Source organism: Nesoenas mayeri (genome assembly GCF_963082525.1).
Source record: "Nesoenas mayeri genome assembly, chromosome: 15".
In the NCBI taxonomy this organism is placed as follows: Eukaryota; Metazoa; Chordata; class Aves; order Columbiformes; family Columbidae; genus Nesoenas; species Nesoenas mayeri.
In genome coordinates this window covers 4,598,234-4,616,933 of record NC_137559.1, presented here as the reverse complement: position 1 = coordinate 4,616,933, position 18,700 = coordinate 4,598,234, and the positions used below count along the sequence as shown (strand labels likewise).

The following is an 18,700-nucleotide window of genomic DNA, read 5'->3' as shown; positions in this document are numbered from 1 at the left end:
TGAAAGAACAGACCAGGGTGAGGGCTGGGTGGGACAGAGGGGACACCGGGGACATGGGGCGCTGGCTCTGCAGGGTCGGGGTGGGGGAGATGGATGGGGCCAGCGCTGCGCCCCCCCTTTGCAGGATGCTTTGCAGGTGGGGGGCAGCTGGTGGCTCTGTTTTTAGGATGGGATTTGGGCTTGAATCGCCATGGGTTGGGTATTATTTGCCACCTGCACCCAGGTGCGGGTGGTGCAAGGCTTGTGGGGGCGGGGTGCAGAGACTGGGGAGTCATGCAGGGCACCCTGGGGGTGACACGGGTGGGGGGTGATCCCAGAGCTGGGCAGCCCCCAGGGTGTCTGGGAAGGGATGTGAAAACCACGGGAGCTGAGTGAACTCAGCACCCAGGGCACAAGGAGCAAGCCAGGGCCACGCAGAGGGAGGAAGCAAATGCCTCCTCTTCCTCCAAGAACCCTGCTGCTGCCTGGAAGCCATTTCTGGGTTGTTTGCACCCTCTTGCATCAGGATAAAATCCTGGGGTTCAGCACCCAGAGCCTAGGGTTTGTACCCAGGGCCACAGGCTTTGCACCCAGAGCCTGGGGGTTTGCACAAGCGCAGGGAACAAAGCCCAGCACCAGCAAGAGGAGGTGCTGGCGAGGCTGAGCAGAGGCAGGACAGTGGGTTTTTGGGGTCCTTGGCAGCAGGACCAGGTGTCCCCAGCCCAGCAGTGCCAGTGCCCCGTGGAGCGGGAGGGTGGTGGGTGCAATGGGCCGGGGGCTGGAGGGCGCGAGTGGGGCTGGAGCAGCCCGGTGGGTGCCCACCAGCCCAGCCACGTGCCTGTCACCCTAGTGGGGACCCAGCTGCTGGGGACAGGGCCTGGGACCCCGGGCCAGGCAGGGTGGGGGCAGACAGGAGATGGAAGAACAACATGGGAAAAGGAGAGTGGTGTTTCAAACAGCAGGCCGTTGTTTGTCTTCTTTTTTTTTTTTCTTTTTTTTTTTGTCCTTTTTTTTTTCTTTTTTTCTTTTTTTTTCCTTTTCTCCGCCGCACGTATATACAGACAGACACCGTGAGGTTTGCTAAAGGCAACATCTCAGATCAGATCAGTGTGAGATATGGAGAGCCGGGACCCGCGGGGGGTCCGGCGGCCCCACAGTAAGACAACATCGCCGGGACCCCTTCTACATGGCCCCCCCAACCCGAATCCCCCCCCCACCTCCCCCCTGTGCAGCCATCCCAGGATGGGATCCCGTTCCACCTCCCGGTTAGGCCAGGCCGGGTTTTGCCGGGGCCCGGCGAGGGGGCAAAACCCGGCGCTGGATCGGCCCGCCCAGAACGGGCTCGGGGCGGGAGGGGGCCGGGGCGGCAGCGCTGCGCCCACCTGCAGCGGGCGGCTCCCGGTACGGCTCGGTACGGCTCGGTACGGCTCAGTACGGCTCGGTACGGCCCCGCTCCGCTCCCCAGGGCGCTGCCTCCTCCGCCGGTCCCTCGCTGGCAGCAGGGCGGGTGCCCGCCGGGAGCTACAGCGGCTGCCTCTGCGGGGAGAAGAGAGACATCAGCCCGGTGGTCCCGCTGCGGGGCGTCCCCGTCAGCAGCCACCCTCCCCACTCGCGAATAACTGGGTGCTCACCCGAGATGCGGCGCTTTTAGCACGGGTTCAATTATCACCCCCACACCCCATCAGTGCTTAGGGAAGGGGGATAATCCCCAGTACCCCGGCTGGGTGTTCCAGACCTGGCACCCACTGGCCTGTCCCTGCAGCAGGGGGTCCTGGGGGTCCTGGTGTCATCCAGGGACACGATACCCCATGGGGCTGAGTGTCTGGGGTAGGTGTGCCATGGAGTGGGGTGTCCCTGGGGGGTAGATTGTTCAAAGGCAGAGCTCCCTACCCCAGGGACTGCAAAGCATTGGAGGTGTGTGCAGGGGGGTTCTGTGCTTACCTTATGTTTGGGACATTTCAGAGAGAAGCTCTCTTCGGTTAATGAGCAACCTGCGAGGAGAGGAGAAAGCCGTGTCAGGGAGTCCCCACACTGCAGGACAGCTGTCCCTGAGCAGCGGGGACACAGTGTCCTCCGTGGCCTCCCACCACCATCCAGACCAGCTGCAGCCTTTGCGTGAAGGGTTCAGCTGAGGACGGCCAGCCAGCCAGCGCTGCCGGTGCAGGGATCATCATTGCCCCAGCTGGCAGGGAGCCATGAACCCCTCCTGGGCTCCGGTGGGCTCCAGCGATGTGGAGCAGCCAGCCAGGTAGGAGGGTACCAGGGGACCCCCGTACCCCTGTCCCTGTGGCCGGGCTCACCTGTGTCGACGGCACACGCGTAGTGGTAGGTGTGGGGACACCCCTTCTGGCAGCAGCCCACGGTGGCTCCCGCTTGCTGGCAGCTCGAGCACTTCTTTAAACACATGCAGGAATTCGGAGCAGGGAACGAGAGATGCAGAGAGACAGAGAGATCCCATCAGAGCCCAGCGAGGGAGCACAGCGCCCCGACAGCCCCAGCCATGAGGGCAACACGCCGGCATCCCTGCACCTCTCCAGCCCCAGGCAGCATCTTTTCCTCCCGTGCCCACACACCACAAGTGTCACTGTGCCCCTTGCTCGCCTGTCTGCAGCCACACACGAGCTTCTGCCCACCATACCGCTCCCCTGGATGGCACCGAGCCCACAGCCATCCTCCATGGAGCAGGTGTGAAGGTGAAGGGACAGGGCCAGGGCCGTGCCATGGCTTGGTGGCAGTGGTGGATGAGGACCATGGTGTCCCCCATCTCCTGCGCCGTCCCCAGTGGGTGCTGCAGGGACAGGAGCGCCCAGCCCCATGGCATGGGCAGGGAGCCACGCCGCGAGCATGCACACCAGGGAATACGGCCAGCCCCAAACCTGGTACTGGGGGGGCTTGCTGGAGACCCTCTGCTGGGTGGCTGTCGCCTCCCGCTCCCCAGCACAAAAGCCTCATGTTCCAGCAGTGTCCTCCCTATTTTGCTCCCTCTGTGTACCTGTGTTCCCTTCATTCTGGGAGAGGAGAATCACGGAATAGTTTGGGTTGGAAAAGACCTTCAAAGGTCATCTAGTCCAACCCCCGCCATGAGCAGACACATGCTCCCTCCAGCTCTCCTTGCCCCGCTGCCCATCACTATGGCATCAGGCCATGTCATGCCTTTTTTTGTCTTCCATCCTGCCTTCACCAGGCTGTGTCTGTCCCACTTTGAGCTGCCCCCTGTGACACATGGCTGGGCTGGGGGATGCAACCCACCAGGCTCAGCATCCTCATGGTCCCAGGGGGGGCCCTGCTGTCCTCCCAAAGCATAGCACCAGAAACACGCTTCTATGCCTAAAGGAGGGGGGTTTAGGTGCTTTCTGCCCCGCTCTCTCAGGGCAGCTCCTCATGCTCAGATGCTCGGGTCAACCCTATTAATTTTCATCCCAGCCAGAGGCGCAGCCGCAGGAACCACTCCGGCTGAAGGAGGCCAGGGGGAGATGTCACCCTGGGGTGCTGTGCCATGCCAGCTGGGCAGCTGAGCTCTTACCAGGTCAGCAGCCGCCTTGACGGCCTCCTGCAGCCCGTAGAGCTTCCCCGCCACCAGGAAAACCCCAGCGGTCCATACGGCACAGGCCTCGTGCAGCCAGTGCTCCTGCGTGTCACCCGCCGGCTCCTGCGGCGGGGACTCGGCCTTGTGACATTCGTGCCGCCGGGGCTTTTCGGCCGCCTCCTCGCCCTCTGTCCTCTCGTCACAGCAGTAGCAGCTCTGCAGCCTACGGAACATGCCCCGCGGGCTGGAGCGCAGCGAGCTCTGCTTGGCCACCTCCGCGGCACCCTCCGGCCGCGCCGCCTTGCTGCCGGCACCACAGCCACCCTCTGTCCCTCGGGGCGCCCGGTCAGCCGTGGCGGCGGGCGGGATGGCGTCCTCGCCCGGCCCCTCCACCCGTGCCTTCTCCTTCAGCCGCGACTTCTTCTTGGGCAGGCAGTCCTCGGGGTAGTAGGGCCCGCAGAGGTCCCCCAGGTCCTTGTAGTTGGCGGGGTTGCGGCACAAGCAGCAGACCAGGCAGGCAGCGCTCAGCGCCTTCGACACCACTGGCCCCATGTGCATGGTGGAGGAGGCGGGCAGAGCTGCCCGTGGTCGCGGTGCCGGCCCAGCCGGTCCCCGTTGCAGCCGGGCTTCCTCGCCGGGAGTGTTGATGACGGTGCAGGCGGTGGTGAACTCGCCACGCCGTTCCACGTGGACGTAGGGGGCGAACGGCGGGGCCCGGCTGTCCGCCCGCAGCCGCTTGCAGGAGATGTATTTCAGCCGGATCTCAGGCTCGGCGGGGTGCAGCAGCGGCACTTGCTGGGCTTGCCGCCGCCGCTTGCCGCGGCTCTTGCACCGCGCCGGCACCGCCTTGGCCTTGCCGTGGGCCAGCCGCTTCCGCTGCCGCTTGGAGTAGCCGTTGTAGTTGGAGTGGTTGGCCCGCGGCTTCGGCCCCCGCGCCGCCCCAGCAGCGGGACGCACCTCAGGGGGCCCCTCACCGCCCCCAGCCTCCTTCTCCTCACTCTTTGGTTTCTTCCCCTCCCGCAGCGCCTCCTCCCCGCCGCCCGGGCCGGCTGCACGCTCCCGGGGCAGCACTGGCGGCGCGGGGCCCAGCGGAGCCTTGGCCATGCCCAGCGCTGCTGCTTTGCCCTTGCGGTTCCTCTTCTTGGGCAGCAGCCCCAGGCTCTTGGCTGCCACAGAGCTGGGCTGTGCCCCCGGGGCCGGGGCATCGGCCTCACCCTGGCAGCCCTCGGCTGAGAGCTTCTTCCCGCTGCCCAGCTTGCCCTTTGGTGCTCGGCCGGCGGGGTTTCGGCAGAGCTGCTCAGCCGGCGGTGCGGCGGGTACCTTCTGTGCTGCCGCCGGCTTGGGCAGCCGTGTGTCACCCGCTGCCGGGGCCACCCCACCGTGCTTCACCGCCCGCTCCCTCTCTGTCCCTACTGGGCTCAGGGAGGTGCCGTAGGTGGCCACCGCGGCCGCCACCGTGGCTGCCGGTTTGCAGGTGAACTTCTTCAGGTTGGGCGAGGTGATCTTCTGGACGATGGCCTCCAGCTTGAGGCCACGGCCCTTGCGGGGGGGCAGCACTTTGGTCTTGGTGGCCTCCTGGAAGGCTGCCCGGGAGGTGATCTTGATGCAGACGTCGGGGGCCTCCTTCGGTGGGGGGGGCTTTGGGACAGCTTCACCGGAGCTCTTGGGGGCCAGCTTGGCTTTCACCTTCTTGGCCACAGGCATCTTCTTGAAGAGGCTGGAGGGGCCCTCTGGCTTCTCCTCCTTCACGCCACCACTGTTGCTCCGCAGGACCAGGTTCCTCTTCTTGGCGGGGATGGGGGAGATGAAGGTGGACTTTCTCTTCAGCGAGTGCAGGGGCCGCTCGGACATCTTGCCCCCCATGCCTGGCCCTGCTTTGGGCAGCTTCATCCGAGCACCCACCTTGCCCTCCTTGTGGGGGCTGCCTGGGGCCGCCAGCTTGAAGGCAGGTGGGAGGTGGTTGTTGATGAGCTTCTTGGGTGCCTTGCAGTTCTTCAGACGGACATCAGCCGCCCTCTTGCCCCGCCGCCTCTTGGTGTAGAAAACCTCCTGCGTCTTTGTCCGGGAACGCAGGATCATCGACCGCTGGTCCCTCTCCCCTCCCTCCACCACGTCCCCCTCTGGCGGTGTCGGCCCTACTGCCTCCTCCGCTGTCACCAAGCCAGGCACCAGGATGGCGGCGGCATCGCTGGTGTTTTGGACCACCTTGGGGGTCGGCCGGCCGCTGCGCTTCCTGGCTTTGAAGGCCACCCGCTGCTTCACGCCACAGCCAGGCTTCTTCCCCAGCTTCTCCTGGTGCGCAGGGGCCTTCAGCCCCTCCAGCGGTGCCGGGGCGCGGGGCTCGGCCAGGGCGGTGAAGGAGCGGGTGCACATGCGCGCTGGCAGACCCTCGGCTGGAAACCGGGGCGTTTGACTGTGGGCGTTCTTGCTTGGCACCTCTGCCGGGCCGTCTGGCCCCAGGCAGGCGCCGGCCATGCCACCGGCTGCCAGAAAGTCACTGAAGGGGCTGGGCACGGCGCTGCCGGGGCTGTCCCCCTCCAGCAGCCGGCAGTGAACCCTCTTGTTGCGCAGGCTCTTGCCCCGCGAGACCGGCTCAGTCTTCCCCGGCGTGTTTTCGGGCACGAGCTGCTGCTTCACCGCCACTGATGGGGCAGATTCGGCATCGGCCACCTCTGGAGGGGATGTCTCCCCTCCACCGCTCTCCTCCTCGGGCTGGATGTGGGGCAGGGAGGACTTAAACCAGCTCTTCACCTTGGTCTCTGTGCCCACGGCAGGGCCCAGCAGGATGACGGACTGGCCGGAGAGGCGTGCGGCAGGAGCCGAGCTCTCCTTTTCCACTGTGCTGACAGTCTCCTCGGCGGACACGGGCACCTCGCTGGAGGACAGCACGGCAGGCATCTCCGGGGGCTTGGGCGGCGAGGTGTCGTACGTCACCGACTTCTGCTCCGAGCCGGCCAGCTCGCACAGCGAGGAATACTCCTCCACCTCCAGGTCCGACTCCTTCAGCTCGGGCGAGGAGATGATGGGGATCTCGCTGAAGTCCCCTGTCGAGCAGCAGTGCCGGGTGTCCTGCAGCCACCTCTCACTGTCCGCCTTCGTGGCCTCATCGTAAGTCAGTGTTTCCTCCTCTTCCTCCTCCATTGCCTGCTGGCCAAAGTCCCGGTCCGGCTCGCTCTTGGCCGGCTGCTCACCATCACACAGATCCAAGCCACAGGCATTTTTTTTCTCCTTGCAGGAGCCCACCAATTTACTGGGGAACAAGCCCTTGGGCAGGTCGGAGGTTTGCAGACCCGAGCCCAACTCCTTCCACCGCAGGCACGCCTCGCCCAGGCTCTCCTCTGGCCACTCGAAGTGCTCCATGGCATTCTCTGAGCCCTCCGAGTTGGCGGTGGTGTTCGAGTAGCAGCTGTAGCTGGCAGCTCCCGCGCTCGATGTTGCCGCCGGGATGCTGGGCTTGGAGTTGAAGGCCAGCGGGGACGCGTCCTTCAGCGCATCCTTAGTCTCAGCATCCACAAACTCCACCTGGGGACCCTCATACACCTCCTCACCAAAGTCCTTCCCAGCGCTGGCCCCTGAAGCCTTGTCCAGCTTGAGGGGCTCGGTGAGGGTGCTGGAGTCACCCTGGCTAGGCCAGGTGCCCTTCACCATGGAGTCCAGGCAGGGCCGGTGGTTCTCCAGCTGGAAGGGGGACTTGGTGGCCTCCTTGCTCAGCATGGGTGAGTTGGCCCAGGTTTTGTCCGCCTTCTCATTGATGGCATCCTGCAGGACAATGATCTCGGAAGCCAGCTCCTCCTGGGATAGGGCGCTGAGGAGCAGCCGGGGACAGTCCCGCTCATTGGTCACATACTTGGTGAAGGTCTCCAGTGGCAGGCTGGCGTGGATGCTCTGGAAGGAGTCGTCTGATTTGGTGGACATGTCATCCGGGGAGGTGACGGAGCAGGTGGACACAGACTCGGGCTTTGCCTTAGAGTTGCTGTTGACACGGGCAGGGCTGCGGTTCTGGTTGCAGTACAGGAAACTCCTCTCCAGCTGGTCCTCTGACCCACTGAGATAGTCGGCATCCTGTGTCTCGGTGTGGACGGACTGAGGGGTGCTCAGTGGGTCAGACAAGGGGGTCCCCACCTGCTCTGCCGAGTAGGTGCTGCTCTCAGGGCTGCAGTGCTGCCCCTTGAGCTGCTCTGGGGTCCTCGCCGGGGTCTTGATGCCCTTTTTCTGGGGCACAGCTGATTTGGAGAGCAGCAGCTGCTGGACAGTGTTGGAGATGTTCTCCACCTGGGAGGTGAGTGCCGTCAGGCTCTGCAGGCTCAGGTCCGACAGCAAGTTTTCGGGCAGCTTCTCCTTTTGCAAATTTTTGCAGTTCCCAGATTGAGCGTCAGGGCTCGTCCCGTCAGTGGGAGAAGGGTTCAGCAGTGGCATGAAATGGCTGTGGTCGGTGATACCAGCTGGGAAGGCGCCGGTGCTCAGTGGCTGCTGGCTGTACTGGAAGTTTTCCAGGTTGGGCATCAGCGGGGAGGGAGTGGAGCTGTAGGACGGGGACCTGCCGACGGAGCGAGCCGGCGAGTGGCTGGCGCTGGGGCTGAAGGTCTGGTAGTACTGCTCCGGTGTCCGCACGGGCGGCGCATCACCCTGGCAGTAGGTCTGACCTGGCTGGTTGTAATGTTGGTACTTGGCCAGGTTTTGGTAGTGGAGAGTCTCTGGGGCGTGATGCCGCCCTTGCAAAGTTTGCGGTGGCTGTGGAGGCTGAGGCGGCTGCGGGGGCTGCGGTGGCGGCGGCTGTGGGGGCTGCGGCGGTGGCTGCGGGGGCTGCTCGTAGCCGATGCGGTTGGGCTGGTAGCCGTGCAGGTTGGGCACACGGGGGCCGGGGGCCAGGCTGGCAGCATTACCCAGGGGCCGCTCCAGTGGCGGCTGCCCCGAGGGTGCCGTGCAGCTCTTGTAGGAGTGTGCAGACTGGCTGCCCCCCGGCACCGAGGAGTAGGTGGAGGAGGCAGGGAAGGACTGGGAGCGCTGTCCAAAGTGGGGGCTCTGCGAGAAGGGCATAGGCGAGGAGACATCGTTGGGCAGCTTCTGCCGTTGCAGTTTGGGGTAGGGGAGTGCGGGCGGCTGCTGCTGCTGCTGAAAGTGAGTCCGGAACGGCAGTGGGGCAGCCGATGGCTCGTGGTACGGCCGCCCGCCCGCCAGAGCCGCCGTCTTCTTCATCAGATTGTCCTCATACTTGGCCACGCCGCCGGGCAGCGCCTGCGGCTGGCTGCCCCATGCCTGCAGGCTCTCATCCCCCGAATAACGGGCCGGGTAAGGGCTGTTCTCCTGCACGGCGTAACTGGAAAAGGCCGGCCTGCCTTGCAGCTGCTGTCCGGCTAATTGCTTGTTTCCCCGGTGGTATTTCTCCACGGTGCTGTTCTCGTAGCCCGCGTACGGCAGTTGCTGCTGACTGTAGTACTCCTTCGCCACCAGCCTCTGCCGCTCGCAGTTCGGCCCTGCCTGACTTTGATGCCTGTAATTCTCCAGGCGTGATGTATCTTGTGAAGTCGGCTGGTAGCTCTGCTGGTTGCCATGGAAACCACACCTTTCTCGAAAGGACTGCATGGCGCGGGCTCGTTATCTGCGAAGAGAGAGAGAGGCGAGAATTCAAATGAAGCACCGCCACCGCGGAGGGCCGGGGAGCGCGTGTGCCGCGGGGGACATCGCCTTGCCTGCCGCGGCATCACCCTGCTGGCACCACGTGGCCTTGCTGCCACCCTGCGGCACAGCACCTGGCAATGCATCGCCCTGCATCGCCCAGCAGTGCCTCACTGTGCATCACATTGCCCGGCAGTGCCTTGCTTTGCATCACATCGCCCTGTATCACCTCACACTGCCCTGTGTCACATTGTGTTGCCTTTCACCTCCCTGCATCGTGTTACCTTGCATTCACCTCCCTGCATCATCTTATATTGCATTGCATCACTCTGCATCACATCACCCTGCATTGCCTTGAATCGCATCGCCTTGTATTTCAGCTCCATTCACCATGTTATCTTGCATTGCATTGCCCTGCATCACATTGCCCTGCGTTACATCCTATTGCATTGCCTTGCATTGCATCGCCTTGCATTTCAGCTCCTTGCATCACATTATCTCACTTTCCATCACCCTGCATTGCATCGCCCTTGCATTTCATCTCCCTGCATCTTGTTCCCTTGTATCATGTTACCTTGCATTGCACTGTCCTGCATCGCATCTCATCACATTGCCTTGCATTGCATCGCCCTGCATCACCTCACCATGCATTTCACTTCCCTGCATCATGTCACCTTGCATCGCATCGCCTTGTATTTCATCACCTTGCGTTGCATCTCTTTGCACTGCATCACCGTGCATTTCATCTCCCTGCATTGTGTTACCTTGCATTGCATTGCATCGCCTTGCATTGTCCTGCATCCCATTGCCTTGCATTTAATCATCTCGCATTGCACTGCGTTGCATTGTTTTGTATTGCCCTGCATCGCATCACATCACACTGCCTGGCATTGCATTGCCTTGCATCCCATCACATTGCCTTGCATTGCATCTCCCTGCATCACATCACCTTGCATTGCACCACCCTGTATTGCCCCAGATTTCAGCAGCTGGCTTTGCATCACCTCACATCCCTCTGCATCGCATCACCTCGCTCCACATCACATCGTTTGGCGTTGCATCGTCCCACCTTTCACCACCCTGTATCACCCTGTCAGACCTCCTTGCATTGACCCCGCAGCATCGCCCTGCTCCGCAGCACAGTGCCCATGAGCAGCGGGGGTGGCCGGGTCCTGCTGCCTCCCCCCTGGCTGCGCCGTGCTCAGCCAGCTCCCAACCGCGCTGCCGGGACCTTCCCCATCTCTGCTGCCCGTCCCCGCTTTGCTGGGTGAACAAACCCCCTCCCTGCAGCCCTGCAGGGCACAGTGACCCCAACCCCCTGCACCACGCGTGACCCCTCGCCTCTGTAAATCGCTCACCCCCCTCCTCGCACACCCTCCCTGGGGACGCCAGCATCCTGCGAGCCCCTGCGAACACCTCGCTTATCGCCATTCTTTTTAATTATTGAGGCTAATTACTGGAAGCAGCAGCGTGGAGGGCCAGAACCGCAGGCTCTGCCGCAAAAAAAGTCATTTCAACTTGCTGGTTCTGCCCGGCTCTGCCTGCTGCTGCCTCCTGCAGCCCCCCGGCGCTCCCCCTGCCCGGTGCGATGCCATCTGGAAGCTGTCTGCTCCCGCCAGCCCAGCGCCTCGGCACCCTCGTCATTAAACCTCATTTCCAGCCCCGCTCCCGTTAGGTGCGGGGAAGCACCTGGGTCACCAGTTTGATCTCAGAGGCAGCTGAGCAGCTTGTGGGGCTAATGAAGGGCTTGAGGACAGTGGGGACACATCCTGCCCATCCCCAGCACCAGCAGGTCAGAGGCGCTGGGGTGAACATGAGACTGTTCCAGCAGCAACTTGAGATTTGGGAGTTCAGGTTAGGGCAGCCCCAAGGGTCTGCAGCTCCTCAGGGATGTCCCCAGTGCTGCTCCCTTGGTGACGTGCCACAGTGGTGACCCTTGTGCTGTCCCCTCTGCCTGTGACGACGGGAGGAGATGGGGTGCTGGTGGTGTGGACACCAGTAATGTCTCCTTTTTGCACCTTTTTGGGGACTATGTACAAAGACAAGGCTTTATTTAGTTATATTTCCACAACCAGCAGCATCTCAGGGATGCACCGATTGCACAGTGCCCCCTGTGCCACTGGAACCGAGCTTGGTGCTGCCCACGCCAGCATGTCCTCCTGTCCCCCCTGTCCCCTCCATCCTCTTTTTGGATGCTTTCCATGTCTCTTCCCCATATCAGAGCTGCACCTCGCAGGCTGGACGGGCAACTGGAAGCGGTTGAAGCCCAGATCCCAGGGAAGGGACGGGTCAATCAGAAATCCGGTGAGGACAGTGTGAATGTCCCTGCCGCGGCGTGGGCGCGGTGCTGGCCTGTCCTGTGCCGGGGCTGCCAGAACAAAGGCAGCAAAATCAAAACGAGGCCTCTGGGGCAGCCCCAGGTGGTGCTGAGAAAATTAAAGGGAGAAAAGGGCCCCTCGTGCTCCACGTGGAAGTAGGTCTGAAAAATGAAATCGGCTTGAGAAGACCTTGGGTTGGTGCTTTAATAGGAGCTTTTTGCCCTCTGTTCTCTTTAAATATTAATTATTGTTATTAATTAATTATTGTTACTTTTCCAAACAGCTGGGACAATGCAAGGCTGAGCAAAAGCAGCCGGTGCAATGGGGCAGGTCGTTCAGTTGTGCAGAGGAAGCGCATGTGCGGGGTGTGCACGTGTGCAGGGTGTGCAGAGCTGGCACGCATACAGGATTTGCACACTTGCAGGGTGTGCAGTGCTGTGCATGCAAGCAGGGTGTGCATGTATGTGCGTGTGTGTGTGTAGGAGGAAGCCCCCCAGCGGGATCAGGCCATGGGGACACGGAGACACGTTCCGGTGCCTGGCAAGGGCTGGGACTCATCCTACAGCCATGGGCGTCCTCTTACAGCAGTCACAGTATGAGGAGCTGGATGAGACCCACCGAGCTGCATCTGCCCATTGCTTCCCTACCCAAGATGAGCTGAGATCCCATGCCCGGAGCCACATCCCCATCTCCATGCAGGTACCAAGTACTCTGCTGGGGGTGATGCTGCCGTTGGGGGCTGGGAGGGGACACACTTGTCACCAGCAGCACCCGGACGTGCAGGCAGAGCCAGAGGCCAGCTCTGCCCCTGGTTCTGCCGCAGCTTTGCCGGAGAAAGGCCGTAACAGATGTTGCCGCCTGATGTAGGCTGTTTCCGAGCAAACGCTTTAATGGCATCAAATCAAGCTGTCGACAGCAGCAAGGTTACAGCCCTGCCTGGGAGGGGGAGGCGGCCACAGACGTGTCCCCAGGGCCCCACACGGTCACCCCCCCGCCACGTCCCTGCCAGACGTGCTCTCCTGGCCCTGAAGAAGTTTCCAGCCCAGCTCCTGCAATGGGAATCGACACCGGGCCTTCGGTGCATGGCAGCAGCCGGACACCTGCCCTTGGTGTCCGGGAAAGCCACCGAGGCTGCAGCCAGCGGTCACAGCACGGGAAGGGGTCCCCAGGGTGTCCATGGGAGGAGGTGGGGACTTGGGGCCACCACGGTGCCCAGAGCCAGGGCGGCCCTGTCCCTGCAAGGCAAGGAGCTGTGCTTGTGTCTGACTACAGCCACCCGGGAGCATCCTGTCCCCGCGGTCCCCGGGGATGCATGAGCAACCCAGCCGGCCCCACGGCTCCCAGCACAGCTCCACTGTCACCCTTTGGGGATACACAGGACCTTCTGCACTCCTTAGTGCCACTGCATGACCTGGGGCCATGCTGTGGTGCATGAAGCCATGCTGCAGTGCACGGAGCTGATGCGCTGCATGGAGCTGATGCGGTGCACAGGGCCAACGCAGTACATGGGGCTGATGCGGTGCCCAGGGCCGATGCCGGGAGCTGAGCCATTGCACCGTGCGGCACAGCCAGCCCAGCGCAGCCCCGGCGCTGCCGATGCCGCCTGCACGGCAGCTTGCAGCCTGCCCGCTGCTCGGGAGGATTTGTGCTGCGTGGCTGAGTTTGGTGTCATTTTCCTCCCCCCCATCCCTCCTTCCTTCCTCTTTCCTCCCCCTTCCCCTTGGCTGGCAGGGACACAGCAGGGCCAGATCCGGACCGTTCTGCAGGCGCCCCAGGACTTTCGGTGGCAGGGCAGCCTTGGTAAGCAATTGAAACCTCCAACACCTCAGCCCTGGGGGCTGCCGGTGTCCCCCAGCCCCCCAAATCCCAGTCTCGCTTCCCAGCTGCTGCTCGTCCCACGGGGGCTGATCCGGTCCCCCCAGCCCTGCTGCTCCTCCGGCTGCTCCTGCGCCATCAACAAGGACTCAGCCACTAAAAATAGCAGCCAGCGCTGGCAGGGGGATGCTTCGCCAGCGGAGCACCGCGGAACCCCGCTCCCCACCCCAAAACCCCTGCGCCAAACCCCCTCCCAGCACACACTCCCCACCCAGGGGTGCAGCGAGGTGCCTTTGGGGTAGGGGGGTGAAGGGATGGACTCCCCTCACCCCTCCTTGGTGGCTCTCGCTGGGGAATAAGCACCTATCAAGGAGCATCAGCCTCGGATTTGTTTAATTGTGAGCTGGTGGAGTTTAAAGAAACCTTTTCTGGCCGGCTGCCACACCGCAAACTGCTCCAGAGAATTGGATTATTACAGGAGGAGAGAAAAGGGGAGGCAGAGAGGGGTGCTGGGGGGGTCGCGGTGTGGGGCAGAGCCCAGGAAAGAGCGTCCTGCCCCAGGAGCTGGGAATGAGAGGAACTGGGGGGGTTGGACAGACAGACAGACCTCCCGGACAGTGCAAAGGGATCCACGGGGCTCGGTGAGACCCTCTGGGTGGTTGTGGAGCTGCCACCGTCCGTCTGTCCCTGCATCCCCTGATGTCCCTGCAGTGTCTGATGCTGGATGATGGCACCCAGCTCGGTGGGGCCCAACACTCCCCCGGGGTGCAGCTCCTATCAATGCACCCAATAATGCCCCCTCCTTCCAATGAACCCCCTTAATACACCCCCCATCCAATGAAGCCCACTAATGCACCCGGTCAATGCGCTGTCCCCTAATAAACCTCTTTAATAGACCCTCCAATGCCCCCTGTTAATCTGCTGACCCCTCAAAACCACCCTTAATGCAATCTCTGCCCAACACACCCCAACGATGCTCCCTCCTCCAATGAACCCCTTTAATAAATCCCCACTCCAGTGCACCCCTTTAATGCGCTCTCTCATTAGTTAACTCTTGAACCCCTTTGATACACCACCTCTTCAATGAACCTCTCTTTAACACCCTTCCTCCAGTGAACCCCATTAATGTACCCCCTCTCCAATGCCCCCGATAATGCAGTCCCCCCAATAAACCTCTTTAATACAATCTCTGTCCAATACACACTGATAATGCTCTCTTCCCCGGTGAACCCCTTTAATACACCCTCTCTCCAGTGAACCCCTTTATTGCACCCTCTCTGCAATGAACACCATTAATACATCATTCCCCCAATAAACCCCTTTAATACATTGTTCCTCCAATGAACCCCTTTAATACACCCCTCCCCAATGTACCCCCATTAACACACCCTCTCCCCAATCCCCCCCCATCACCACCACCATCTCCCACAACACGAACACTCCATCCCAGTGCAGCAACTGGGAGGCGAACGATACCCACAGGGCAGACCCCAGCCCCCCCAAAGCCCCGCATCCCTGCGGTCCCCCCTCCTTTTTCGGCGCTCAGTCGACCGGAGCAGCTGTTCCCTGCACACTTCACTTGCCCGCAGATGATGATAAATGGAGCTGGGGCTGCGCCGCCCATCGCACGGGGGTGGGCGGATGTGGGGAGCGAGGAGGAGGAGGAGGAAGGATAGGGGTCCCCATCTCCTGCAGCCCCCCCAGATCATGCTGCTCCTCCCATCCAGCTGCTGGGGAATTCCCTTTGGGGGGCTTGGCAGGGGGGTGGAACCTGCCCAGGGAATTCCCATTGCAATGAGGTGCAACCCCCATTGAGGGCTCAACACCAGATTTTGGGGGCACAGTCACTCATCCCTGTGACCCCTCCAGCTCTGCTCCTCCCCAGCGAGGAATTTTATTCAGGAAAGAAAATAAAAACCCCACAATCGCCTGCAAACCGCACTCATGACTCAACGTTTCTGCTGGCCCCGGCTTCTCCGGCGCTTGCCAGGGGAAGCCCGTGGCCTCCCCAACCTCATCCCCTCGCATGGAAATCCGGCTCGTCCGCCAGCTCCTGCCTCTGTCCCCTTGGCTTTTCCTCTTTCATTTTGGATTGATGGCTGGGAGGGTCCCGACATCAGGGCGGGGAGGTGGGCAGAGGGTTGGGCTGGAGGATGGGGGGTGGTATGAGAGTCAGGGAAAGTTGGGGTGTTTCTTCTTGCTGCTGGAAAATGCCAAGGGGGGGTTTGAAAAGGGAGGGAGGGAAAAACAAAAGGAAAAAAAACCCCAAAGGGTTAAAAAAGGGGAGAAGGAGAAAAAAAGAGAAAGAAAAAAGAAACAGAGAAAAGGAAAGAAAAAGGAAAGAAAAAAGAAAAGAAAAAGAAGGAAAAGAGAAAAAAGGCGAGAGCGAGAAAAAAGAAATCAAGAGAAAAAAGAAAAATAAAAAACAAAGGGAAAAAACAAATAAGAAAAAATAAAAAGACAAAAAGAAAGAGAAAGAAAAGTAAAAAAGAAGGAAAAGGAAAGAAAAATATTAAAAAAGAAGGGAAAGAAGGGAAACACAGCGGAGGTGCCGGGGGGACCCTCCGCACCCCAACCTTCCTGCAACCCGCGGCAGCTGCCGGCGCGGGCACATGGCGGCAGAGACGGGCAAGAGGAGCCCGTGCCGGGACACCAATGGGCACAACGGCAGCTGTGGGGTGGCCATAGGGTGGCCATGGGGTGGCCACTCACCACCACAGTGACCTTCAGCCAACCCTCCAGCCTCAACACCGCTGAGCAGTTCGGTGCCAGCGCGGTGCCGACACGAGGTGACAGCCCGGCCAGGTCTGGGCACACTCCTGTTTTAATTCTTTACTCATTTTCTGCCTGATAGGTTGGGATCCTTCTTCCTTCCTCCCTTCCTTCCTTCCTCACCTCCCACTCTTGGCCTGACTCACTTCAATTCCAATAATAATTAACCATCCCAATCATTACTCTGACTGCTAATATTAACCCTCCCTCCCTCTCCCATGCCCTGTTTTGCCCCCCCTGCCTCAGTTTCCCCTTGAAGCAGGGTGGAAACTGCATCCCTGCGAAGAAAGCGGGGAGAAGCGGAGCCACTGGCGCGGTGCCGGTGCCGAACCCGTGCTCTGCGGTGTTCGGCTGATCACTCGCAATATTTCCTGTGCTTTTCATATATGCAAATCGCTGGCAAGACCCTCCACGCAGAGCAGCCTCCCAAGCACTTGCTCATGGGCTGTCGGACAAGCTGTTTTGCTGAAATTATATAAACAAGACACTGGTTTGTTAGTGGGATGGAATGGGTGCTGGACCCCCGAGGTGCTGCTGGATCCCCCTTGCTGGGTGAGGTAAGTGGGGTGCCCCATGGCATCCTCCTTGGTGATGCTGAGGCCCCGCAGGGTTTATGATGCTTGCAACAAAAATAGAAGGAAATAAAAGCTCTTGCAAGGATGGGAGAGCAAACGGATCCTCGTCCCAGTCCTGGATCCACTCCGCACGTGGCTGTCTCGGGATCCGGTTACTCACGGATGCTGCGAGCAGATGAGGTTGAACACGCAAGGGTGCGTTCCCTGGGGAATGTGATGGGGATGGCTCATGGTCCCCACGCTGTGCTGACCCATGAGCTCTCCGGCCCAGCAAATCTGCACCAAACCCGGCGGCAGGATCCGGCACCCACCCAGCACCACAGCTCAGAGCCATCCTGCACCCCGCACGGGTCTGGACGGAGCCGCGGTTCAGCCGTGTGTCCAGTTTTGTGTGCGGTGTTGGGGCTCCCAACAAATACCAGTTTGGGAGCTTGGGATGGAGCAGGCTCGTGCCTCAGCCCCATGCTGGGGTCCCAGACCCCCTCCCCGGTGGGTGTCTCCATCCCCAGCAGCCCCAAAGACCCCAGGAGATGGCAGGTGGCCGTCACCACCAGGACATTTCCAGCTCTCGCAGCCGTGCCACCAGCTCCATCCCCTCCAGGTTCGGTGGGTCAGATTCTGCCCCGGCCACAGCCAATTTTGCCCCAAAAACTTCCAGCAAATTCACGCTACACTGGCCAAAACCAGTTGTTGTATGATGGCAGCTGATGGGCAAAGGACAGACCCTGGCACCCGGCTGCACCTGTCCCCCTCCCATGCGCCTGCTCCCTCCCTGGGAGGTGTTGGGGCTTTGCCACTGATGTCCCATGTTCCCACCATGTCCACGCCATGTCCCCTCTGTGCTGGCAGGCACACGGGGACACTTAAGCCTATGTTTTATATGAGTGTCACTAAACACTACCAGTGTTCCCAGTCCCATTGAGACGCCCTCACCGGGACCAACAGGCACCAGCCCATCTCCCCTTCATCTTCCCACTGCCCGGTTTTGTGGCATCTCCTGCCTTTGCTTTCAGGGCAGCTGCTCTGCCGTACCAAATCGCACCACCCAAGCCGGAGACCCAGCGCCCAGCGGCTCCCCACCGCCGGCACGGCAAATCCCCCTTGGTCATGGCATCCTGTGGATGCTGCGCTTCGGCATCCTGCAGACAGGTCTGTCCGCCGGAGATGAATTCGGCCGCACCGCTGCCAGGCTCTGCCCTCTAAGTCATCTCCCGCCAGCAGCAGACAGCTCGGTAATGAAGCGTAATGCTCCGGCACTCCCCTGAGTGACAGTGGCCAGCACCGGCTGCGTTCCGGCGCTCGGCACGGCCTCCCTGCCTGCCGGGGCACAAAAAGAAGGGAAAGAATGAGCAGCCCCTTGCCATGAGCACGGAGCAGCACATCGACCAACCGGTACCCCCGGCTGGACCCCGGCTTGGGGATCCTGAGCAGCAATCCCCTGGGAAAAAGGAAAAAGAAGAAAAAAAAAGTATAAAAAGAGGTTGAGATAAATAAATCAAGGCTAAAAAAATAGAATAAAAATGGGGTTGAAAAAAAACCACATTGAGGTTTGATATCGTGTGATAAATTGTTTTGGTATTATGCGTTCACCTTCTCTAAATCCCAAAGACAAATACTGGGGCAGGTGAACTGGCAAAGGAGATTTCCACAGGCCTTCTCCTGGTTCCCGGTTATTGACTCTGACCATCACCACAGGCGCCGTCCCAACCTTCTCACCCCCCAAAATCCGCTCCTTTGTTCCTGCTGAAAAAACAGGCAGGGGGGCAAAGAGGAGGGGAGAAGAATTTGGGGCAGGGAACTTCCAAAAGGGATGATTAAGGAGTTAATCTGCCTGAAATAGATAAGGAGCTTAGAGCTGCTGGTATTTGACTGTCCAAGTTTGGATTCGGCGTGTCTTAAACACTGGCTGGAATGTACTTAGATATGACCAAAGCACACGTCCCCCTGAGGAATTACCAGGTTGCCAATTAGATTTGCTTCCCAGATTCACTCAAACCTTCACAAGCTTCTTCAGAGCAGGAAAATTGCTGCCGGTCCCCGGGGAGGCGGCAGAGCAGCCGCTACGGCACGGCAGAGATGCCGGCAGAGATGCCGGCAGC

The 18,700-nt window shown here is 61.0% G+C and overlaps 1 protein-coding gene across 1 annotated transcript; it reads right to left on the bottom strand.

Annotated features, from left to right (window-relative positions):
• Positions 1 to 1,500: 1,500 nt before the first annotated feature.
• On the bottom strand, positions 1,501 to 9,088 carry RAI1 (retinoic acid induced 1; the record flags this gene model as incomplete). Its single annotated transcript, XM_080353949.1, has 4 exons — positions 1,501 to 1,515; positions 1,921 to 1,970; positions 2,280 to 2,373; positions 3,503 to 9,088. 4 exons carry the CDS (start codon positions 9,086 to 9,088, stop codon positions 1,501 to 1,503), a joined length of 5,745 nt encoding a protein of 1,914 aa, XP_080210075.1.
• Between the last annotated feature and the right edge of the window lie 9,612 nt (positions 9,089 to 18,700).